The following is a 26,483-nucleotide window of genomic DNA, read 5'->3' on the forward strand; positions in this document are numbered from 1 at the left end:
CAATAGTCATCGGACCAGATTACAATACACTCCCTGTACAGTTCTCAATCTGCATGATCTTAGTTCTACACCTCATCCAACGTTAGAAACACATATGAAGAAGTTGAAATAAATTAATGTAGATATCTCTATTCCCTATCTGTACAGGTTTTTAAAATATACATCTAAGTGAATCTAATTGCAAGTTCTGCACTGACTTCATTGCACCCAATAAAACCACACAAACTAAGGATTTCAATTCAACAAATGAACTATCAATCCCCTAGGCAGACCCACTCAGGATGGTGTGCTATGGTGTAACAGTGTCTCACCTGGTTGTTTCTGCCGGGGCTTGGGCAGGTTGGTGACACAGGTATGAGGGCACATGAGGACGTTGCAGGGGTGCAGGGAGCCCTCCAGGAACAGCTGCTTGGTCTCTGACAGGTGGATTCCCCCCAGAGGGGTTTTAGGAAGGGTGTTGGAGGGGACCAGGGCCAGGCAATACACCCCCACCTGGTGGATCCCATCTATGGCCTGTATGGGGAGGGAATGAATGGGAGGGAATGAGAGAAAAACGACGGGCCACGAGCTTCAACGGCGCGTCAAATGAGTCTATTTGTCTTGCATCACCGCGGAGCAATGCTGGTAAAATGAGCTGATAAACTGTCAGAAAATAGACTGCTACGTCTGGAGCTTTATGATACACGGTGTAGCAATGCAACGACATTGTATACATTTACCAACTGGATTGTGTTTCGGAATTATAGATCATGTTGTCAATTTCATTTCTTACCAGTAGGCTATCACTGTCTTAGCTTACAGCCGATTTGGTTGATGACGTTCAAACAGGGTGCATGGTTAGTGTGTGCCTTAGAAGAATTGTTATGATCTCCGCTATGCTAAGTAGACTAAAGATGTACTTGAAAATGTATTGGACTGTAAGATATGGTATCTCAGTCAAATAGGCTACATATGAAAACAACTGCCTACCTGTGTTGATTTCAACCACAGGCATTTAGCCTAGGCAGGCTACGGCTGGAAAACTCAAGGAACACCCATTTTGAGAAAGAATACAACTGTTTACTATGGATGTTCAAGACAATTACAGTGGCATATGCGACGCACTGTATCTGAATTGACACGGTCACAAAAATGTTGTGTGGTCTGGGATTTAGGGTGATGTGTGCCCCATAGGCCTCTGGTCAAAAGGAGTGCATTATATAGGGAATAGTGTGCCATTTGTGACACAAACAGATAGACCTACAGCAGTAAAGACATACCATATATCGCCTGCATGTGGAGGAACAGTGATTGTTAGTGTTTGAGGCATGCAAAGTATGGCTAATGGACAGATCCTAACTGCCACTTAAGTTACATTCTCACTAGGTCTCCCATTGACATCAATACATGACTAAGTGAATATTCGACTTAAGTGGAACTAGGTGATTAGATTTGGCTACGTCGTGAAGAAAGTACAGACATCAAGGCCATGTGTAACTGGATCAAGAGGAAGAGAACATTTTTTACTGCAATCATAAAGCTGCAGAAAGATTTACTAGTGAACCACAGTCTCTTTAGCAATGGACAAGAACCTAGAGGGCTGGGTTACAGTACAGGGCTTTACACCAGTCTACTGGTGTGTGTGTGTGTGTGTGTATGTGTGTGTGTGTGTGTGTGTGTATACCTGCAGCACTCTACTCATCCACTGAAAGCTGTCCTCTTCTGTAGAATCAGGTCTCTGCTCTGCCACCACCACAATCCTCTCATCATGTAACACAGTGATGGAGAACACTGCTATCCTGGAGCACAGAGAGACAGGAGACAGACCATATAATTACATATAGAATGACTTATATGATCTCTATGAGACCAACACTGTTAGCACACTGCTGTCCTGGAGCACAGAGAGACAGGAGACAGACCATATAATTACATATAGAATGACTTATATGATCTCTATGAGACCAACACTGTTAGCACACTGCTGTCCTGGAGCACAGAGAGACAGGAGACAGACCATATAATTACATATAGAATGACTTATATGATCTCTATGAGACCAACACTGTTAGCACACTGCTGTCCTGGAGCACAGAGAGACAGGATACAGACCATATAATTACATATAGAATGACTTATATGATCTCTATGAGACCAACACTGTTAGCACACTGCTGTCCTGGAGCACAGAGAGACAGGAGACAGACCATATAATTACATATAGAATGACTTATATGATCTCTATGAGACCAACACTGTTAGCACACTGCTGTCCTGGAGCACAGAGAGACAGGATACAGACCATATAATTACATATAGAATGACTTATATGATCTCTATGAGACAAACACTGTCAGCACACTGCTGTCCTGGAGCACAGAGAGACAGGAGACAGACCATATAATTACATATAGAATGACTTATATGATCTCTATGAGACAAACACTGTCAGCACATTGCTATCCTGGAGCACAGAAAAACAGAGAGACACAGACCAATACTGTTACCAACACAGCATTAGCAGAGACACACAACATCAATCAATCAGCTACAATCACCATACTTTATTCATTAAGTAGTGTCAGGAGTTTTACCAGTCCACTTGACTTGATCAAGAAATATAACCTATATCTAGGGCCCAGAGTCTATTCTATAACCTATATCTAGGGCCCAGTGTCTATTCTATAACCTATATCTATGGCCCAGAGTCTATTCTATAACCTATATCTAGGGCCCAGAGGCTTACCTGGTCAGGTCACATGTTCAGGAAAACTCCTGTTGCTATATACACAACAGATGGATTTGAACCCACCTCCCCCTGTAGACAAACTTCATGGGCTCCACAGCCAGGGCTGTAGCCACGATGTCATCAGCGTTGTGCCTCCTTCCCCCCACCACCATGAGGCCGTCCATCTTGCCAGCGATGAAGCACAACCCCCCAGGACCCACGAAGCCCAGTAAGCCTGTCCTGGTGAAGGGGTACTCACTGATGAGAGCCCCAACACTGTTCACGGGGAACACCTAGAGTACACAGACACACACATATTCCTTTATCACAGTCAGAAAAAACAGCAATACACACACAAGCATCACACACAATCCCTGAAATTCAGGTGGATAAAGTGATGGTTAAATTAGCCCAATGGCTAAATAAAACAAATTAATGAATGAACTAACAAATCACATAAGGGTGCAATTCCATTAAATGAGTCTCTCTCCACTAATGGATTAAAGCGCACTTGAGGAATTGTGAATGTGTTTTTCAGACTACGGAAGCAACAGCAGTTGTTAGAGTCAATCCTCAGGAGCTTCACTTGTCCCTAGCCAGGACCCAGGGGTAGCTCAACCCACAGCCCCATGCTGTTAGGCCTCACCTCAAAGGTGTTCTTGGTCATGCCTGAGAGACCGTAGTACGACGTCCCCGTGGCGACAGAACACACACACAGCTCCCCGATCTCATCTGTTTTGCATAACTGCGGAACCCCATCTGGTTTCACGACGCACATGAGAGCTGCAAGAAATTCAAGAGAGGAGGGGAAAAAGTGGGGAGAGATTGAGGCCAAAAGTTTATTAGCAAATAGCGGAGAGAGAGAGGAGAGAGTTTGGAGAAGTGGCCCAGCTACCTCCCCGGATCAAGCCAAGTGCACTTCATTATATCGTCACTGTATTACTCTGCAGCACATAGCTGAGGAAACTGAGGGTACGTCCAAAATGGCACCCTTTCCTGATTAAGTGCACTACTTTTGACCAGGGCCTTATAATACCCTATATAGGAATAGGGTGGCATTTGTGACGCCAGCCTGGTGTGTTCAGAGGTGGAGAGGACAGTAGAAAGGTGTTGGGTGCTTCAAGACAACATCAACACACTTCCAGGAAGCCCTTAACAGACGGTAGGTGAGGTGGTTACGTTCACCCTTATCTGTTGCTGGTAGGAGACAGGTTAAGAAAGGGTTAGGGAGGTGGTAGGGGTGGCCCGGGCCCCTGGGTCATGGCTGCAGGGTCTCTGTGTGGGTGTACAGGTCCTGTATAGACTACTATCAGAGCAGCCAGACACTCATCTGGGCACCACATGCAGGGAAAGTCATTTTTCCAACAATTGTTTACAGACAGATTGTTTCACTTATAATTCACCGTACCACAATTCCAGTGGGTCAGAAGTTTACACACACTAACTTGACTGTGCCTTTAAACATCTTGGAAAATTCCCAAAAATGATGTCATGGCTTTAGCAGCTTCTGATAGGCTAATTGACATCATTTGAGTCAATTGGAGGTGTACCTGTGGATGTTTATCAAGGCCTACCTTCAAACTCAGTGCCTCTTTGCTTGACATCATGGGAAAATCAAAAGAAATCAGCCAAGACCTCAGATTTTTTTTTTTTGAGGACCTGCACAAGTCTGGTTCATCCTTGGGAGCAAATTCCAAACGCCTGAAGGTACTACGTTCATCTGTACAAACAATAGTACGCAAGTATAAACACCATGGGACCACGCAGTCGTCATACCGCTCAGGAAGGAGACGTGTTCTGTCTCCTAGAGATGAACGTACTTTGGTGCGAAAAGTGAAAATCAATCCCAGAACAGCAGCAAAGGACCCTGTGAAGATGCTGGAGGAAACAGGTAAAAAGGTATCTATATCCACAGTAAAACGAGTCCTATATCGACATCCTTGCTCAGCAAGGAAGAAGTCACTACTCCAAAACCGCCAGAAAAAAGCCAGACTACGGTTTGCAACTGCACATGGGGACAAAGATCGTACTTTTTGGTGAAATGTCCTCTGGTCTGATGAAACAAAAATAGAACTGTTTGGCCATAATGACCATTGTTACGTTTGGAGGAAAAGGGGGTCAACATATCTTCTTTATACGTGGTCTTGCCGGTCACTTATGAGGCTTCTGTGAGTAATGTCAGGATTTTTGAATGGAAAACAAGATTCCAATAAATGGAAACTCATTATCGGCATAAATAATAACTTTAAAAAAAAATCATTTTTGTCTAAATCAGGCATACATCAAGTTATTGTGTGTGTTGGTGTCTGGTAAATTCAAAACATCTACGCACATTCTGTTTGTTATAATGCTTTCTATCCTTGTTAGGGGCATAAGGCAGACATAAAGCTGTGTTAGGGGCATAAGGCAGACATAAAGCTGTGTTAGGGGCATAAGGCAGACATAAAGCTGTGTTAGGGGCATAAGGCAGACATAAAGCTGTGTTAGGGCATAAGGCAGACATAAAGCTGTGTTAGGGGCATAAGGCAGACATAAAGCTGTGTTAGGGGCATAAGGCAGACATAAAGCTGTGTTAGGGGCATAAGGCAGACATGAAACTGTGTTTGTTGTAGGGTTGCATAATCTCTAGTAACTTTCCAGAAATTCCCAGGTTTTCCAGAAATACATGTTGCAGGTTACCAGATTCCTTCTTATTCCCATCTGATGCTGGGAATTTACCAACCAGGACTTCTGGAAACCTTGAGATTTCTACCCTTGCTTACCTCCTGGCATGGCGGTGCCCACGTCCTGCAGGGTGAGAACAGACAGCTTCTCCTCAGAGTCCACCCTGATGACCCCGTGGCTCAGACCCTGCATGGACAGTACTCCTCTCCCCGGGGGCTGGTTACTGTCGTCTGTCGGCCTATTAAGAAGATTATTACTTTATTGTCCATAGCAACAGAAATATCTCATCTCTGCATATCTCATTGACCCTGATAGACATACGCATTCAGTAGATACCTATATGGTCGTTCTATATGAATTCAGTACATACCTATATGGTCGTTCTATATGAATTCAGTACATACCTACATGGTCGTTCTATATGAATGCAGTACATACCTACATGGTCGTTCTATATGAATGCAGTACATACCTATATGGTCGTTCTATATGAATGCAGTACATACCTACATGGTCATTCTATATGAAGCAGTACATACCTACATGGTCGTTCTATATGAATTCAGTACATACCTATATGGTCGTTCTATATGAATTCAGTACACACCTACATGGTTGTTCTATATGAATTCAGTACACACCTACATGGTTGTTCTATATGAATTCAGTACACACCTACATGGTTGTTCTATATGAATTCAGTACACACCTACATGGTCGTTCTATATGAATTCAGTACATACCTACATGGTCGTTCTATATGAATGCAGTACATACCTACATGGTCATTCTATATGAATGCAGTACATACCTACATGGTCATTCTATATGAATTCAGTACATACCTACATGGTCGTTCTATATGAATGCAGTACATACCTACATGGTCATTCTATATGAATTCAGTACATACCTATATGGTCGTTCTATATGAATTCAGTACATACCTACATGGTCGTTCTATATGAATGCAGTACATACCTACATGGTCATTCTATATGAATTCAGTACATACCTATATGGTCGTTCTATATGAATTCAGTACATACCTATATGGTCGTTCTATATGAATTCAGTACATACCTACATGGTCGTTCTATATGAATGCAGTACATACCTACATGGTCGTTCTATATGAATGCAGTACATACCTACATGGTCATTCTATATGAATTCAGTACATACCTACATGGTCGTTCTATATGAATGCAGTACATACCTACATGGTCGTTCTATATGAATACAGTACATACCTACATGGTCGTTCTATATGAATGCAGTACATACCTACATGGTAGTTCCACTGGATGTCATAAGGTGAATGCACCAATTTGTAAGTTGCTCTGGATAAGAGCGTCTGCTAAATGACTTAAATGTAAATGTAAATGTAGTTCTATATGAATGCAGTACATACCTACATGGTCGTTCTATATGAATGCAGTACATACCTATATGGTCGTTCTATATGAATTCAGTACATACCTATATGGTCGTTCTATATGAATGCAGTACATACCTATATGGTCTATATGAATTCTATATGAATGCAGTACATACCTACATGGTCATTCTATATGAAGCAGTACATACCTACATGGTATGAATTCAGTTCTATATGAATTCAGTACATACCTATATGGTCGTTCTATATGAATTCAGTACACACCTACATGGTTGTTCTATATGAATTCAGTACACACCTACATGGTTGTTCTATATGAATTCAGTACACACCTACATGGTCGTTTTATATGAATGCAGTACATACCTATATGGTCGTTCTATATGAATTCAGTACATATCTACATGGTCGTTCTATATGAATGCAGTACATACCTACATGGTCGTTCTATATGAATGCAGTACATACCTACATGGTCATTCTATATGAATTCAGTACATACCTACATGGTCGTTCTATATGAATGCAGTACATACCTACATGGTCATTCTATATGAATGCAGTACATACCTACATGGTCATTCTATATGAATTCAGTACATACCTACATGGTCGTTCTATATGAATGCAGTACATACCTACATGGTCATTCTATATGAATTCAGTACATACCTATATGGTCGTTCCATATGAATTCATTCACTTTTTGACCGCACCCTTTTTATTTAAACAACACCTTCCATACTTGTTTGCCCATGGTAGAAATGGTCAGAAAAGGGGTGTGGTCAAAAAGTGATTAATCTAGAAGGACAATATACACAGAGAGCTTGGGTTCAAAACCAGAGTCAGCCACAGTGTAGTTCCACTATCAGCAATTCCAAAAATACACATCCACCAATCAAAACCTTCATCCCATTCAAACAACAGCCAATTAGAGGGCTAGAGCTGTGGCTGTTCCCGAAGCTCAACGCCCATGGGACAACGGAAGGTTATGAAAAAAAACAGGACAACGCCACAATGGGGGGTGCTTTCATTAGTTACACTGCGTGTGTGTCCATGCGTGTGTGTCCGTGCGTGTGTGTCCGTGCTTGTGTGTCCGTGCGTGTGTGTCTGGGCAACAGAAGAGAAACTGCCATATGTTTTATTGGCATGCCGTTTATTAGATTTGTGAGTTTGAAACTGTGTTTGCTGGAAATAAAATCATGTAATTGCCACAGTACCCGTAATGGCAAGATGCATGTGGCGCACACAGTGAGCATTTTACAGTGTCATAATCAAGAGCAGGGAGTGAAATCTCAAATTACAGGAAAAAGTTAATTAAACTTGCCCTCGTTTGTGTAAGCAGTGGCTATTTGAAGTTGAGCTACTCTATGTAACAGATGGATGAAAAAACACTGGCCTTAAAATACCACAGGACAGTAAACGTAAGAGTTTCTTTTTTTAAGAGCATATAAGTTAATACCAACAAGAGTGTGTGTGTACCTCCTGATGGCTACAGTGAGGGCCTCTGGAGAGCTGGCACAGGGACAGATAACCTCTGGCTTCAGCCCCTTACTCTGGAAGACATTGAGGAAAGCATCGCACGACGAGATGGACCCTGAGAGAGAGGAAGAGAGAGGGGAGAGACAAAGAGAGAGAGAGGGATGAGAAAGAGGAAGACAGAGAAAGATAAAATAAGATAAGAGTCAATGTTGAACAGACTTGACAGACTTGCTCATTCAAATTTAAGTTGTGCGGTTTTCGAGTGGGTTGGAAGCAATATATTTAGCTCCTGTGCGAGGGGAGGAGAACTCAAATCCAATACATTATACCAATCTAACATGTCAGCATTGTTTGATTATGTGGACAACTGTTACAGCAGGTTAATTGCTGTGGCACAGTTGATTTGCTCCATGCTTGCACTGCTTGTCAGCGCCACCATAACCCTGTCAGGCTGAGCTCAGATGCTGAGCACACATACTGCTCATTATCAAATGACGTTATCGAATTTCACTGCCTGTCAGCGCCACCATAACCCTGTCAGGCTGAGCTCAGATGCTGAGCACACATACTGTTCATTATCAAATGACGTTATCGAATTTCACTGCCTGTCAGCGCCACCATAACCCTGTCAGGCTGAGCTCAGATGCTGAGCACACATACTGTTCATTATCAAATGACGTTATCGAATTTCACTGCCTGTCAGCGCCACCATAACCCTGTCAGGCTGAGCTCAGATGCTGAGCACACATACTGTTCATTATCAAATGACGTTATCGAATTTCACTGCCTGTCAGCGCCACCATAACCCTGTCAGGCTGAGCTCAGATGCTGAGCACACATACTGCTCATTATCAAATGACGTTATCGAATTTCACTGCCTTCCGTTACCAGATCTCACTGCCTCTTAACCATTCTCTTAACCCATTTGTTCCTTTCCATTATATTCTTTAGATTCACATTTATAAGGCTAGCATTGGAAAAGAACAGCATTACTCAACCCTTACCCTACCCATAGGTACAGTTGAAGTCGGAAGTTTACATACACCTTAGCCAAATACATTTAAACTAAGTTTTTCACAATTCCTGACATTTAATCCCAGTAAAATTCCATGTCTTAGGTCAGTTAGGATCACCACTTTATTTTAAGAACGTGAAATGTCAGAATAATAGAGATAAGGATTTATTTCAGATTTTATTTAATTCATCACATTCCCAGTGTGTCAGAAGTTTACATACACTCAATTAATATTTGGTAGCATTGCCTTTAAATTGTTTAACTTGGTTCAAATGTTTCGGGTAGCCTTCCACAAGCTTCCCACAATAATTTGGGTGAATTTTGGCCCATTCCTCCTGACAGAGCTGGTGTAACTGAGTCAAGTTTGTAGGATCCTTGCTCGCACACACTCTTTCAGTTCTGCACACAAATTTTCTATGGGATTGAGGTTCATTATCTTTGTGATGGCCACTCCAATACCTTGACTGTGTTGTTCTTAAGCCATTTTGGAAGTATGCTTGGGGTCATTGTCCATTTGGAAGACCCATTTGCGACCAAGCTTTAACTTCCTGACTGATGTCTTGAGATGTTGCTTTAATATATCCACATCATTTTCCAACCTCATGATGCCATCTATTTTGTGAAGTGCACCAGTCCCTCGTGCAGCAAAGCACCCCCACAACAAGATGCTGCCACCCCCGTGATTCACGGTTGGGAGGGTGCAAGACTCCTTCTTTTTCCTCCAAACGTAACAATGGTCATTATGGCCAAACAGTTCTACTTTTGTTTCATCAGACCAGAGGACATTTCTCCAAAAAGTACGATCTTTGTCCCCATGTGCAGTTGCAAACCGTAGGTAGTCTGGCTTTTTTTATGGCGGTTTTGGAACAGTGGCTTCTTCCTTGCTGAGCGGCCTTTTAGGTTATGTCAATATAGGACTCATTTTACTGTGGATATACAGTGGAGAGAACAGAGACAGAGACAGAATCTAAAACAAAAATCCAGAAAATCACAATGTATGATTTTTAAGTAATTAATTAGCATTTTATTGCATGACATAAGTATTTGATCACCTACCAACCAGTAAGAATTCCGGCTCTCACAGACCTATTAGTTTTTCTCCCCACTGTAGATAATTTTGTACCCGTTTCCTCCAGCATCTTCACAAGGTCCTTTGCTGTTGTTCTGGGATTGATTTGCACTTTTCGCACAAAAGTACGTTCATCTCTAGGAAACAGAACACGTCTCCTTCATGAGCGGTATGACGGCTGCGTGATCCCATGGTGTTTATGCTTGCGTACTATTGTTTGTACAGATGAACATGGTACCTTCAGGCATTTGGAAATTGCTCCCATGGATGAACCAGACTTGTGGAGGTCTACTTTTTTTGTCTGAGGTCTTGGCTGATTTATTTTGATTTTCCCACGATGTTAAGCAAAGAGGCACTGAGTTTGAAGGTAGGCCTTGAAATACATCCCCAGGTACACCTCCAATTGACTCAAATGATGTCAATTAGCCTATCAGAAGCTTCTAAAGCCATGACAAACAGCTTGGAAAATTCCAGAAAATTAAAGGCACACTAAACTTCTGACCCATTGGAATTGTGATACAGTGAATTATAAGTGAAATAATCTGTCTGTAAACAATTGTTGGGAAAATTACTTGTGTAATGCACGAAGTAGATGTCCTAACCGACTTGCCAAAACTACAGTTTGTTAACAAGAAATTGGTGGAGTGGTTGAAAAACGAGTTTTAATGACTGTAAACTTCTGACTTCAAGTGTATCTTAAACTAATCAAATGTAGCAGTGGTATGTAATGTTAGTTTTTACAGCACCCGTGGTAGATTACTGTAATGGCTACATGGCAGCTGCTTGGTCAATTATATATTGGTTACATTATACAAAGGGACATTCTATGAGACCTGCATCATGAACATGGACAGAGTTACAGTACTATAGTTCTGCACAATATTTTACCCCATCTGATACATTTCTAGAATTCATTTTTAGAGAGAGGCAGACAGAGGCAGAGCCAGACAGAAAGACAGAGCGAGACAGAAAGACAGAGAGACAGCGAGACCGAGAAAGACAGAGAGACAGAGAGAGAGAGAGAAAGACGGAGAGACAGAGAGACAGAGCGAGAGAGGCAGAGCGAGACAGAGACAGAGTGAGAGAGAGAAAGACAGAGAGAGAGAGAGGCAGAGCGAGACAGAGACAGAGAGAGGTAGAGCGAGACAGAGAAAGACAGCGACAGAGTGAGAGAGAGAAAGACAGAGAGACAGAGAGAGAGAGAGGTAGAGCGAGACAGAGAAAGACAGCGACAGAGAGAGAGAGAGAGAGAGAGAGAGAGAGAGAGAGAGAGAAAAGAGAGAGAGAAAAACAGAGAGAGAAAAACAGAGAGAGAGAGAGAAAGAGAGAGAGAGAGAGAATAGAGTAGTGTGGTCTTACAGGGGTTGGATCCATCGGCCACCACTAGCATGCGTAGTGAGCTCAGGTTGACGTCCCTCTGGTCCTTGTGGGCCACCAAGGCCCAGTGCATGTCCCTGGACTTTACACATGCCACCTTCGCTGTGGGATGGATCACACCATGGGAAGGGTTAAGGACAGTTCACATGAAGAAAAAAAAGAAGTCAATCAGTGTGGTCAAAATGCAAGTTCAATATTATGGGCTATTATAATACCCCAATAACATTCAGAAGATATCACTTTTGATGTTACTCCAATGTTATCGGTCAAAATGCAGTGAAGTAACAGTTTCAACTGTACATGAAACCATCCTTACAACCAAGTAAAATGCAATATTATTAAACAGTATCAATTGTCAAATACACATGTATCTAAAGTATATTAGCTGAAGCTTGAGTGAATGGAGAGATGGTGAATCCAGACCTTTGTATTGGCACACTTTCTGGATCCAGGACAGTGGGTTGACCTTCATCAGTGAGTAGGGTATACTGATAACATGCATCATGTTCATCACACTCTGCAACAGGAGAGACACATTAATCAGAGCCGTTATTACATGTAAGGCAAGACTCAATCAAGACTGGTAATTATCAGGATTTTTCTAGGCTAATTAGGAAAACTGATATGAGATCTCATTGGTTAAAACACTGATTAATTAGTGTATGCACTATGCATCCCAAACGGCACCCTTTCACCTTTATAGTACAGGGCCTGATGGGCCCTCGTAAAAAGTAGTGCACCCTATAGGTAATAGGATGCCATTTGGGATGCAGACTGTATTGCTCTAACACAACAGAGACTAAAGACCCTGTGGCTACATATTAGAATATATTCACTGTTCGTTATAATTGGATTTGGGAGAACACATTTAAACAGTGGTAAAATCCCCTCTGATAATATAATTCCCATTTCAAAATGGTGCTCAAAGAAAACATAGTAAGAATATAATAATCTTTAACGAGCCCTCTAAGCCCTGTGCAGACACGTGTGTGTGTGTGTGTATCAAAGCCCTGCTGGAAGGTCCTCACCGTGAGAATACCATGCCACAGCCCCACGTCCTTCTTAAAGTCTAATACATTCACTATGGTCTCAGCTGCAGAGGAGAGAGAGGCACAGAGAGAGAGAGGGAGATAGAGAGAGAAAGAGACAGAGGCAGAGAGGCAGAGAGAGAGAGAGATAACAGAGCACATAATAGTTTAATCCAACATAGACATCTCAAACAGTAACCCTGATACATGACATGTTAGATTCTATGTACACAATGCATGATCATTACTGTGAGAGATGGGGTTTAGACCAATGACTGTTGTGAGAAGCAGAACACCCAAACAAGTGAAAGATGGAGAGAGAATCCAATTGTAATGAAAAAGTATATATCTAACGTATGGTCTATGTCTCCCATAGCAGAGTCTTAGTGCTATGACTTCTGTAGAATGTCTTATCGGAGAGGGCTGCAGAGTCCCACCTTCTGTGTATCCACAGGACTGGGTGAGGGCCTGACAGTGAGTCAGCAGAGCTATCCTCGTCACCGTCACTCCCAGCACACTGCCATCCTTACATGTCTTATACTGCAGGTGAGAGAGGGAAGAGGTGAGGAGAGAGACAGAGACAGAGCGAGCGAGAGATAGACACACACAGAGAGAGAGCGAGAGATAGACAGAGAGCAGGCGTTAGGATGTGTGTCACAGTCACAAAGCAGCAACACAGACCATCATTACACATATGCTGTATTGACCATTATTTCCCCTACCTACAGTACGGTCATGTTGCTAGACGCCACCTGTACAGTACAGACAAACCATGGCCCATTTCAAACACTGCTTGTAAAGCAACTCTACTGTTATATATCTGATTAATTATCAGTCGCTAGTATTGAGAATACACATAATGCCTCTTAGCAGATGATGTTGTTCTGCCTACTTTTTACACACATCCTGGGGTAGGGCAGTGCTATTGCCATGTTCTGAAACTGAAATTCTGCCTTTAACAATCAGGCAGTAACATCCTTTCTCTCAGACCAGACATCCCAGTCCTAGTAGACACACACAGTACTAGATCTGAGGACGGGATTGACAGTCTTCACTCTAATAAAGCCATGGTGCCTCCTCCAGTCAGTCTGATGAACGACCACAGAGCTAGCTTAGAGCAACATAAACACTATACAGACTACTGTCAGCTTCAGCCACTGCCTGACTGAGCACAGAGAGAAAAATATGTGTTCATTTATTTTTCCTTCTGTACTTTAACTATTTGCATATCATTACAACACCGTTATTATACTCATAATATGACATTTGAAATGTCTTTATCCTTTTGGAACTTTTGTGAGTGTAATGTTTACTGTACATTTTTTTATTTCAATATTGTTTATTATCTAATTCACTTGCTTTGGCAATGTAAACATATGTTTCCCATGTCAATAAAGCCCTTAAATTGAATTGAAATTGAATTGATAGAGACAGAGAGCGAGCATTCCATCTGTCTGTCTGAGGGTACCTCCCAAAATGCATCCTATTCCCTACATAGTGCACTACTTTTGACCAGAGCCCTATGAACCCTAGTCAAAAGTAGTACACTACAGTATAAGGCAGGGCTGTTCAAATCTGGTCCCGGAGGGACAAAACAATTCTGTTTTTTGTTTCTACCCGGTAGTTAATTGAACTCACCTGGTGTCCCACCTGGTGTCCCTTGATTGAATCAGTCCCTGATTAGAAGTTGAGGATGAAAACCAGAAGTGTTTTGTTCCTCCAGGAACAACATTGAACAGCCCTGCTATATAGGGAATAGGGGGCCATTTGGGACACTTAGGAATGAATAGCAGCAACTTTCATTATTCACAGTATATTTTATCTCAACCTAACTAATGGGAGAACAGCACTCGACATTTAGATGGATTATACCATTGATCTAATCTGCACTAAGAGACAGGGAGATGGAACAAAATTATTAAAGGTGGACTGCACTTCCTGATCTCGCCTCATTTTAGACTTGGTTCATTAAGAAATGCTAGCAGCCATGATTGAATTGAAACATTCGTTGGTTTCGGGGTGTGGTTTGATGTGGGTGTCTCGTGTGTGTTTGCAGGTGGGAAGAGTTAGCCAAATTATTTAGCCAATTAGCTTCAGTCGGCTGGTGTGCGACCATGGCAAAGTTGGTTTGACTTTGGATAGCCTATCTCTGGGGATAGTTAGGAACCATCAAATTACACAATATAAATGGGACAATATTTTCATGTTGCACATCTTTTAGTTGTCTGATTAAATGCTTTCAATATTTGTATAGGAATTTCTACAATTTATAATTGGTTTGAGGTTTTTAAGTCATTGACATTTTTAGTTATTGACCTTTTAAAGTATTGACCCTTGTGCATTGGTCCCTAACTAGCCCCATAGGGATATCATTTGTCAAATCAATTTTACCATGGGCATTACGATAGGGTCATGTGCAGCTGCGCTACGAATGTATAATTACTTGGGTGCTGCTAGTTGTGGGCAGGATTCAAATAAACCCAACCCAAATAAACCTGTTGTGTTACCCTTCATTCCGTGACACCATTTCCCCCCTATCATCTCACAAATCTCAGTTTTGGATGAGACTGACTTTATGACCAAAATTATTCTATTTACACTTTGTAGTCAATTTTGTTGCACGATAATAAATGTTTACCACTCATATCAATGCCACATAGGCGATTTTCAAAACAAGAAGTTGATTTTTAGGGGCAGTCGCTCTTTAAAGGTTAGACAGTCATTAGGCTAAGTCATTATAACAGACCTTCATGCTCTATATCTTACAGACTATCTGAAGTAGTATTACATTGAGAAGAGTGATGCATAGCATATCCAGATATTTGCTCAGCCTTACATATGTCTAGTGATGCATGACTACGAAAACAACCATGTCTAAAAGATTAAGTCCAGAACAAAATATTTCTGGAGACATTTTCCTTTGTAGAATTGACGAGGACATCTCTTGTAAGCCACATTGCTGAACATTTTTCTTGTAAATGTCCGTTTGACTAAGGAGAGGACTAGAAAAAATGTGGGGACTGAGTAGGAAAGTACTTTGAGTAAGCCAAAAATACCAAAACGGTCACTACCCATTACTGCAATTTTGGATACTGTCTAGACATCAACAAACAATGGACCCATCCCAAATGGCACCCTATTCCCTATAAAGTGCACTACTTTTGACTAGGGCTTTGGTCATATGTAGTGCACTATATAACACTGTAGAAATAAACTTTATTGTCCATCCAGGATGGACATTTTTCTTTGGCATCACCTTCCATTAAAAGGATCACATACATTCTCACATCAGACACATTTAAACCAGTCATGTTGCATACACTAACAGAGGACATTGATACATTCACTCACAGCCGACCGCTGTCCCAACTGCACTGGATAGATAAGTACATATACTGACAAAATCTACTTTGCATTTAGTAGTCCAACAGCACAAGGAACAAATTAATGTTTGAACACGTTCTTCTTGACCATGGGCAATCTGAAGCGCTGGCCAGAGGGAAGCCTCTTTAACTGAGGGTGTAGAGGGTAGAGGTCGACAGATTCATTGGAATGATTCATTAGGGCCGATTTCGAGTTTTCATAACAATCGGAAATCGGTATTTTTGGACACCTTTATTTATTTAACTAGGCAAGTCAGTTAAGAACACATTCTTATTTTCAATGACGGCCTAGGAACGGTGGGTTAACTGCCTTGTTCAAGGGCAGAATGACAGATTTTTACCTTGTCCGCTCAGGGATTCAATCTTGCAACCTTACGGATAACTAGTCCAACGCTCTAACCACCTGCTTTACATTGCACTCCCTGAGGAGACTGTTACGCGAATGCAGTAAGAAGCCAAGGTAAGTTGCTAGCTAGCATTAAACTTATTTTGTAAAAAACAAGCAATCCATCATATTCACTAGTTAACTACACATGGTTGATGATATTACTAGTTTATCCAGCGTGTCCTGCGTTGCATATAATCGATGCGGTGCATATTCGCGAAAACGGACTGTCGTTGCTCCAATGTGTACCTAACCAAAAACATCAATGCCTTTCTTTAAAATCAATACACAAGTATATATTTTTAAAAATATTGCCTGCTAAAATTACTTGTTGCGAACTGTGTGACCTGGCTTGTTGCAAACTGTGTGAAGACTATTTCTTCCTAACAAAGACAGCCAACTTCGCCAAACGGGGGATGATTTAACAAAAGTGCATTTGCGGAAAAAAAAGCACAATCGTTGCACGACTGTACCTAACCATAAACATCAATGCCTTTCTTAAAATCAATACACAGAAGTATATATTTTTAAACCTGCATATTTAGCTAAACGCTAATAGCGTTTCAAACGTCAATAGCTCTGAGACCTTGAAGTAGTTGTTCCCGTTGCTCTGCAAGGGCCGCGGCTTTTGTGGAGCGATGGGTAACGATGCTTCGAGGGTGGCTGTTGTCGATGTTTTCCTGGTTTGAGCCCAGGTAGGGGCGAGGAGAGGGACGGAAGCTATACTAAAGTGCCTATAAGAACATCCAATAGTCAAAGGTACAGTGGGGCAAAAGAGTATTTAGTCAGCCCCCAATTGTGCAAGTTCTCCCACTTAAAAAGATGAGAGAGGCCTGTAATTCTCATCATAGGTACACTTCAAGTATGACAGACAAAATTAGAAAAAAAATCCAGAAAATCACATTGTAGGATTTTTCATGAATTGATTTGCAAATTATGGTGAAAAATAACTATTTGGTCTTTAACAAAAGTTTATCTCAATACTTTGTTATACACCCTTTGTTGGCAATGACAGAGGTCAAACGTTTTCTGTAAGTCTTCACAAGGTTTTCACACACTGTTGCTGGTGTTTTGGCCCATTCCTCCATGCAGATCTCCTCTAGAGCAGTGATGTTTTGGGGCTGTTGCTGGGCAACACGGACTTTCAATTCCCTCCAAAGATTTTCTATGGGGTCTGGAGACTGGCTAGGCCACTCCAGGACCTTGAAATGCTTCTTACGAAGGCACTCCTTCGTTGCCCGGGCGGTGTGTTTGGGATCATTGTCATGCTGAAAGACCCAGCCACTTTTCATCTTCAATGCCCTTGCTGATGGAAGGAGGTTTTCACTCAAAATCTCACGATACATGGCCCCATTCATTCTTTCCTTTACACGGATCAGTCGTCCTGGTCCCTTTGCAGAAAAACAGCCCCAAAGCATGATGTTTCCACCCCCGTGCTTCACAGTAGGTATGGTGTTCTTTGGATGCAACTCAGCATTCTTTGTCCTCCAAACACGTCGAGTTGAGTTTTTACCAAAAAGTTATATTTTGGTTTCATCTGACCATATGACATTCTCCCAATCTTCTTCTGGATCATCCAAATGCTCTCTAGCAAACTTCAGACGGGCCTGGACATGTACTGGCTTAAGCAGGGGGACACGTCTGGCACTGCAGGATTTGAGTCCCTGGCGGCGTAGTGTGTTACTGATGGTAGGCTTTGTTACTTTGGTCCCAGCTCTCTGTGGTTCTGGGATTTTTTTCTCACCGTTCTTGTGATCATTTTGACCCCACGGGGTGAGATCTTGCGTGGAGCCCCAGATCGAGGGAGATTGTCAGTGGTCTTGTATGTCTTCCATTTCCTAATAATTGCTCCCACAGTTGATTTCTTCAAACCAAGCTGCTTACCTATTGCAGATTCAGTCTTCCCAGCCTGGTGCAGGTCTACAATTCTGTTTCTGGTGTCCTTTGACAGCTCTTTGGTCTTGGCCATAGTGGAGTTTGGAGCGTGACTGTTTGAGGTTGTGGACAGGTGTCTTTTATACTGATAAAAAGTTCAAACTGGTGCCATTAATACAGGTAACGAGTGGAGGACAGAGGAGCCTCTTAAAGAAGAAGTTACAGGTCTTGCTTGTTTGTAGGTGGCCAAATACTTATTTTCCACCATAATTTGCAAATAAATTCATTAAAAAATCCTACAATGTGATTTTCTGGATTTTTTCTCTAATTTTGTCTGTCATAGTTGAAGTTTACCTATGATGAAAATTACAGGCCTCAACTTTTTAAGTGGGAGAACTTGCACAATTGGTGGCTGACTAAATACTCCCCCCCCACTGTATATGAAATACAAATCGTATAGAGAGAAATAGTTCTTTAATTTCTATAATAACTACAACCTAAAACTTCTTACCTGGGAATATTGAAGACTCATGTTAAAAGGAACCACCAGCTTTCATATGTTCTCATGTTCTGAGCAAGGAACTTAAACGTTAGCTTTCTTACATGAACATATTGCACTTTTACTTTCTTCTCCAACACTTTGTTTTTGCATTATTTAAACCATTTTGAACATGTTTCATTATTTATTTGAGGCTAAATTGATTTTATTGATGTATTATATGAAGTTAAAATAAGTGTTCATTCAGTATTGTTGTAATTGTCATTATTACAAAAAAAAAAATAAAAAATAAAAAAATCAGCCGATTAATCGGTTTCGGCTTTTTTTGGTCTACCATACCAGACTGACATAATGAACGTGAGGATGCTCTCCACCAAGCTGCTGTACACCCTCCCCAGAACAACCTGACTGACCCCAAACTCCTTAAATTTCCTGATTTAAAAAAGGCGCTGGCTTGCTTTAAAAAAATAGTATGCATTCCCTGTAAAACTCAGCTTGTTCAAAACTGTTCAATCAATTTGTGTCCCTAGGTATTTGAAACACTCATTCAGAGAGAGTGGTTGGGACACTGGCAAGTTGTTGCCATTGATGATCAGCTCCTTTGTTAATTCCACATTGATGTGGAGGGCACTTGACGGCACCATTCTTGAAGGTTGTTGGTCTGTTTAAAATAGCTGTCCCCATCTGATGTAACATCTTTAAAAAAAGAGTCCTACCAGAGCCATGTCATCCGTGTACTTGAAAAGGCTCACATTGCTTCCTTGGCTCTTCATCTCATTAGTGTAGATAGAGAACAACACTGGTAAAAGGACACACCCCTGGGTGTGTTCAGGGTCAGTTCATCAGAGAGGGCCCCATTCACGAGGACACACGGTGGGCGGTCAGTTAAAAAGTCCTTGATCCAACCTGCGAGGCCTCCGTTGATCTGCTATGGACAGGGTAAGGTGCTTACTAACAACCCTTTCCATGCATTTGGCCAGAAGGGGTGTGAGGGCCACAGGTCGAAAGTAATTTGGTGATTTGGCCCGTGACTTCTTAGGGGCTGGTACAATGGTCAACACCTTCAGGAGTTTGGAGTTGAAACAGTAATGTGAAGACTCCCTTGAGCTGGTCAGCGCAGACCTTTGGTACCTTGCCCCGTAGACCGCCTGGGCCCGTTGCTTTGTGTGGCTCAATATGTGAGAAGCATCTTTGTTATGTGGACAGGAGAGGATTTGGGGATGCTCTCACATATTTGTTTAAATTCATCTTTGAAATCGACAGTGGCAAATCTTTCATAGAAACAGTTAAGGTAATTTACAAAGGATGAGAAGTCTGCAATTGTATTGTTCCCTCTTTTCCATTCCATTGCATTAAGTCCTTCCCATGCTTGTCTTGGATTGGCTGGACAGAACCTCTGTTCCACTTCAAGTCCTTTTTAGCATTACACATTTTTGATCTGATTTCATTTTCTTTCTCCTTTACAGCATCAGTATCTCCTTTCAGGAAAGCAAACTTTCATTGAAAGGCACATTTTCAAGTCCTTAGCTACCCAGGGCTTGTTGTTAATGACAGTATCCTCACAGAACTGGATGTAGGATGTGGTGCTGTCAGTCATCTCGTGGGGATCCCTGCACGAGTCAAAGAACACCTCCCAGTGTGATGTCAAAGCAATCCTTGAGCTCCTCCCTACTCTCCTCTGTTCACACCTGAATGGATTTCTCTACAGGTTATTCACGTTTAATCTGCTGACTGTATCTCGGTAGGAGATGGATAACGTTATGGTCGGATTTCCTGATGGGTGCTCTGCACACTGCCTTGTATGCATCCTCTATGTTGCCATAACACTGGTCCAGGATGTGAGTTGAGGGAGTTGGACAGGTGACATACTGTACTGTTGCAGAGTTGAGAGGTGCGCGGAAAGGGAGAGCATATTAAATCCCCAAGCAGAAATACTGTCTGGTTAGCTGATCATGAAAGAGCAGCATTAAAACAGTCTGTAATCCTGTCAGCAGCTTCCTTATTGTTAGGTCCAGGCACATAGACCAGAGTAATGGTCATCTGTCCAAACTCGCGTGGACGATAGAATAGCCTGAATGATTTAACAAGAATCTGTCTCTGGTGCACACTTGTTCAATCACATTACACTGCGTGGCCCAAGTATTATCTACAAAGATACATAGCCCCCAGCCTATTGATTTATGTGACGTTGTTTTGTCTCCATCTGCTCTAATGACAGTGTATCCATCAATGTTCACATCAATATTGTCCTGCTTGAGCCACATTTCTGTAAAGCAGATTCAATTACTTGTCCTAAAGTCCCCTTCAAATTTAGCCCTTGCCGCTAACTCATCCAGGTTATTATTTATAGACCGCATAGTTGACAGGGTGGTCACCGGGAGCGGGTGACAGCTTCCCGCCTCCGTAGTCCGTTCCTAACACCACCTCTTGAGCCTCACCTTTGCTTGGTTTCCCTTTGTAGAACAACCATCAGGCAAGGCAATGCTGTTTTGGAGAAAGTGAGTTTCATCTCAGAAAGAGAGCAGAAACGCAGGGGAGTAGGTGATTGTGGTTGATTTACTAATGGAATCCATACAACCCCCGGTAGTGATTGGAAAGTTTTCCTCATATTACACCGATTAGGATTAAGAAGGTCACACATGCCACGTACAATCCACTTTCAAACTTGCAACGCACCTGGATTTAGACAAAACAAAATTGAGCGATATAACTATAAACAAACAATTCACACAGATGAGCTCAGGGTCTGGCTCAGTGCCGCGCCCCCAATGGTATAAGGTGCCATTTTGGATGCAGACAATCCCAGTTGTCTGCTCTAATGATGTTCCATCATCTTCTTCTCTCTATTTAATTCTGATTTTTTCCACTCACTTCACAATCAACATAGAATATCTACACCTCTGGTTTAAATTACCGCCTGGCTGCATAAAAAGAGCCAAAGTAAATGAAGACAAACCACATTATCTGACTGGATTGACTGGTCTCCGGCTTCTTGCTAAATGGCACCCTATTCCGTTTATAGTGCACTACCTTTGACCAGGGCCCAGGTCAAAAGTAGTGTACTATATAGGGGAAACGGTGTCATTTGGGAAATACATTTAGTCTCCCATACAGAAGCAACAACTGAATATCCAATCGCCAGACAGACAATGATAATCAAACCCCATGAAGCATATTGATCGGCAATCACAAGCAGATCGATTGACAACTACACCAAACAAGTGCTGTTTGCAGTTAGCCTAGACATCCCAATGAGAGCTGTGCGCTTAGCAGAGCATATAATACATGATCTAGCTGTAGTTAACCAATAACAGCAACACCTCTCTTCGTATTATGACTGATTCATATAATCAATATAGACTTCAGTCAATCCAATCACTCTGTGTTGTCAAGAGTGAGATACTTGTTAAACAGACCCAGGGGAATAGCAGTCAAAATCAATGGGAGAAGAAACCAGACAGCAAAAACAACATTATTGTGGTGATGAACTTTATCTTGGTACAAGGTGGGAACATCTTGAAAAACATTCACGTTGTTGCATAAGCAGTCAAAGACATAACAGATCTGTGTGTTACCTCAATATAGGCTGTGTCGTTATTTGCATCCTTGATATGGGGGAACCAGTCTCTGGGGGGTTTGGATAAGTGCTTAGATTCAGTCACAAACCACAGTAGCTTTGGCCAGCCTGGATAGAGAGACAGACAGACAAACAGACAGACAGATCAAAGAGAGTTATTAGGACCAAGACAAAAGAAAAGACAATCAAGGCATTAGAGAGCCAGTCACAATCTGCCATTTAATGTGATGTGATTTTGATTTGATTTATTAGGATCCCCATTAGCCGAAGCCAATGGAGACAGCTAGTCTAGTGATTACCCTGAAGCGATCAATGAGCACTCATCCCGATTGATGCTGGGTTTTGCGTCCCTACTGTATGTAGTGCACTACTTTTGACCAGGGCCCATAGGGGGCTTTTTGGGAGGCATCCTGGGCCTGACCCAGGCTGTGTCCCAGTATTATATGTAGGGTTTCCATAGCCAGCCCTCTACTCAGCCCTGACTTATGTCATCAATGCTAAAATGATAGCTTTAAATCCACTGGTTGGCATCAATATTGAGGAGTATGCACAATGGGGCTGCCGAGTGGTGCAACGGTCTAAGGCACCGCATCTCAGTGCTAGAGGCGTCACTACAGACCCTGGTTTGATTCCAGGCTGTGATTGGGAGTCCCATAGGGCAGCGCTGTGATTGGGAGTCCCATAGGGCAGCGCACAATTAGCCCAACCTCGTCCGGGTTAGGGTTTGGCTGGGGTAGGCCGTCATTGTAAATAAGAATTTATTCTAACTGACCTGCCTAAAATGAAAAATAATAATAATAGAATTACACTGAGCTCTCTCTCCCTGACTCCTCTGTTCCCCACACAGTGGGTCATTCTATATGCAGCTACTGTGTACTAAACTATTCTACATTACATGCAGCTACTGTGTACTAAACCATTCCATATTACATGCAGCTCCTGTGTACTAAACCATTATACATTACATGCAGCTCCTGTGTATTAAACCATTCTACATGCAGCTACTGTGTACTAAATCATTCTATATGCAGTCTGTGTACTAAATCATTCTATATGCAGTCTGTGTACTAAACCATTCTATATGCAGGCTGTGTACTAAACCATTCTACATGCAGCTACAGTGTACTAAACCATTCTGCATTACATGCAGCCACTGTGTACTAAACCATTCTACATTACATGCAGCCACTGTGTACTAAACCATTCTACATGCAGCTCCTGTGTACTAAACCATTCTACATGCAGCTTCTGTGTACTAAACCATTCTATATGCAGGCTGTGTACTAAACAATTCTACATGCAGCTCCTGTGTACTAAACCATTCTACATGCAGCTACTGTGTACTAAACCATTTTATATGCAGTCTGTGTACTAAACTATTCTATATGCAGTCTGTGTACTAAACCATTTTATATGCAGTCTGTGTACTAAACTATTCTATATGCAGTCTGTGTACTAAACCATTCTATATGCAGTCTGTGTACTAAACCATTCTATATGCAGTCTGTGTACTAAACTATTCTAAATACAGTCTGTGTACTAAACCATTATATATGCAGTCTGTGTACTAAACTATTCTATATGCAGTCTGTGTACTAAACCATTCTATATGCAGTCTGTGTACTAAACTATTCTAAATACAGTCTGTGTACTAAACCATTATATATGCAGTCTGTGTACTAAACTATTCTATATGCAGTCTGTGTACTAAACCATTCTATATGCCTTCTGTGTACTAAACTATTCTAAATACATTCTGTGTACTAAACCATTCTATATGCAGTCTGTGTACTAAACCATTCTATATGCAGTCTGTGTACTAAACCATTCTATATGCAGTCTGTGTACTAAGCCATTCTATATGCAGTCTGTGTACTAAAACAAACCTGCCCTCCTATTTTATCACATGACTCTTCTGCCTGCTTATCCTTCCATTCCAAGTCTCTCCATTTGTTTTGGAGAGGAGCAATAAAAGCACCAAACTAAAAACCTGTTTGATATCAGTGTTTCATTTCAATACACCCTGGTACTACAGAACCTTGTACTGCTTTAGACACACTAAAATATCATTCCTAGAATGGTTATCCTTATTCAAGTCAATGAGTGGTTATCCTTATTCAAGTCAATGAGTGGTTATCCTTATTCAAGTCAATGAGTCTGTGATGGGTGACCAGACAGCAATATTGGAATTTTGTTTTTGTGGATGTAGTATCTTATGAAAACCATCTGACACAGCATCACATACGACAGCATATGACAGGACCACATCATGCAGTGGTGCGTCACATGCTTTGACACAGTTGCTGACCTTTGAACTGTGGGATCTCCCCTGTGGTGCTCTTGGGAAGGCCTTTATGGCAGGCGTCACTCGTCAAGGCAACCGTCACCCCACAGCTCCCCAGCAAAAAGCCTATCTGCTGGCTCCCTGCATCCTGTAGAGGGAGAGTGGGGGAGAGAGAGAGAGAGAGAGAGAGAGAAGATGGTCAAAGGAGGAAAGTCTCAGTCAACATTGCTTTTGTTCTCATATTGCACATTAATTAGGCTTTTTATCTGGTGTTTTACGACTTTTAAGAGGGTATATTACTTTAGAAAAACAGTGATATCATCCTACCGTTCACACACATTGCGCGGTCCCCCCCCCCTCTCTGACAGTGTGTGTGGGTGGAGGAGTGAGCCCACACCAGCTCATATGGAGGAGACAGCCCTGCAAACCTGAGCTAGGGGGTTTCCTATTCTACACTACAGTATGCAGCCTTTCTGTCTCAGACCCCTTCTCTCTGCTTAAACTGGGCCCATAGCCCTGCCTGCCTGCCTGTCTTCCTGCATGCCGGTCTTCCTGCCTGCCGGTCTTCCTGCCTGCCGGTCTTCCTGCCTGCCGGTCTTCCTGCATCAGCTGAACCTGAGTCAGCAAAATGTCTAATTGAGCCGGGATGAAGGGAAATAGACGGAGATGGGAAGAGACAGCAGAGAGGGATGTGTGAATGTGTGTGAGTAAGCAAGATGGGGAAAAGGCAGAGAGGTGAGGTGGTAGGGGTAAAACAAGAGAGAGCATGGGGGGGGTGAAAGGTAAATAAGGGAGGGAAGGGTGAAGGTTAAAAGGGGAGAGAAGGGTGAAGGGTAAAGGGGGGAAGGGTGAAGTAAAGGGAGGGAAGGGTGAAGGGTGAAGGGTAAAGGGGGAGGGAAGGGTGAAGGGTAAAGGGGAGGGAAGGGTGAAGGGGGAGGGAAGGGTGAAGGGTAAAGGGGGAGGGAAGGGTGGAGGGGAGGGAAGGGTAAAGGGGGAGGGAAGGGTGAAGGATGAAGGGTGAAGGGTGAGGGGGAGGGAAGGGTGAAGGGTAAAGGGGAGGGAAGGGTGAAGGGTAAAGGGGAGGGTAGGGTGAAGGGTAAAGGGGGAGGGTAGGGTGAAGGGTAGGGTGAAGGGTAAAGGGAAGGGTAAAGCGGAGGGTAGGGTGAAGGGTAAAGGGGGAGGGTAGGGTGAAGGGTAAAGGGGAGGGAAGGGTGAAGGGTAAAGGGGAAGGGTAAAGGGGAGGGAAGGGTGAAGGGTAAAAGGGGAGGAAGGGTGAAGGGTAAAGGGGGGAAGGGTAAAGAGGGAGGGAAGGGTGAAGGGAAGGGTGAAGGGTAAAAGGGGAGGGAAGGGTGAAGGGTAAAAGGGGGAAGGGTGAAGGGTAAAGGGGGAGGGAAGGGTGAAGGGTAAAGGGGAGGAAGGGTGAAGGGTAAAGGGGAGGGAAGGGTGAAGGGTAAAGGGGGAAGGGTGAAGGGTAAAGGGGAGGGAAGGGTGAAGGGTAAAGGGGAGGGTAGGGTGAAGGGTAAAGGGGGGGAAGGGTGAAGGGTAAAGGGGAGGGTAGGGTGAAGGGTAAAGGGGAGGGTAGGGTGAAGGGTAAAGGGGGAAGGGTGAAGGGTAAAGGGGAGGGAAGGGTGAAGGGTAAAGGGGAGGGAAGGGTGAAGGGTAAAGGGGGAAGGGTGAAGGGGTAAAGGGGGAAGGGTGAAGGGTAAAGGGGAGGGAAGGGTGAAGGGTAAAGGGGA

The 26,483-nt window shown here is 42.6% G+C and overlaps 1 protein-coding gene across 12 annotated transcripts in view; it reads right to left on the bottom strand.

Annotated features, from left to right (window-relative positions):
* The window catches only part of LOC115103135 (disco-interacting protein 2 homolog C), a 258,880-nt gene that overhangs the window by 29,489 nt on the left and 202,908 nt on the right, over window positions 1-26,483 (bottom strand). For all 12 annotated transcript variants that reach the window (XM_065005770.1, XM_065005773.1, XM_065005772.1 and 9 more), the window contains 12 exons: window positions 24,772-24,895; window positions 22,462-22,571; window positions 13,182-13,284; window positions 12,745-12,809; window positions 12,140-12,233; window positions 11,699-11,818; window positions 8,256-8,370; window positions 5,470-5,609; window positions 3,354-3,490; window positions 2,792-3,000; window positions 1,664-1,778; window positions 312-513 (listed from right to left, as the gene is read on the bottom strand). In XM_065005770.1, coding sequence (XP_064861842.1) covers window positions 312-513; window positions 1,664-1,778; window positions 2,792-3,000; window positions 3,354-3,490; window positions 5,470-5,609; window positions 8,256-8,370; window positions 11,699-11,818; window positions 12,140-12,233; window positions 12,745-12,809; window positions 13,182-13,284; window positions 22,462-22,571; window positions 24,772-24,895 — 1,534 coding nt within the window. The remainder of the gene's footprint in view (window positions 1-311; window positions 514-1,663; window positions 1,779-2,791; window positions 3,001-3,353; window positions 3,491-5,469; window positions 5,610-8,255; window positions 8,371-11,698; window positions 11,819-12,139; window positions 12,234-12,744; window positions 12,810-13,181; window positions 13,285-22,461; window positions 22,572-24,771; window positions 24,896-26,483) is intronic.

Source organism: Oncorhynchus nerka, linkage group LG20, assembly GCF_034236695.1.
Source record: "Oncorhynchus nerka isolate Pitt River linkage group LG20, Oner_Uvic_2.0, whole genome shotgun sequence".
Classification (NCBI taxonomy): domain Eukaryota; kingdom Metazoa; phylum Chordata; class Actinopteri; order Salmoniformes; family Salmonidae; genus Oncorhynchus; species Oncorhynchus nerka.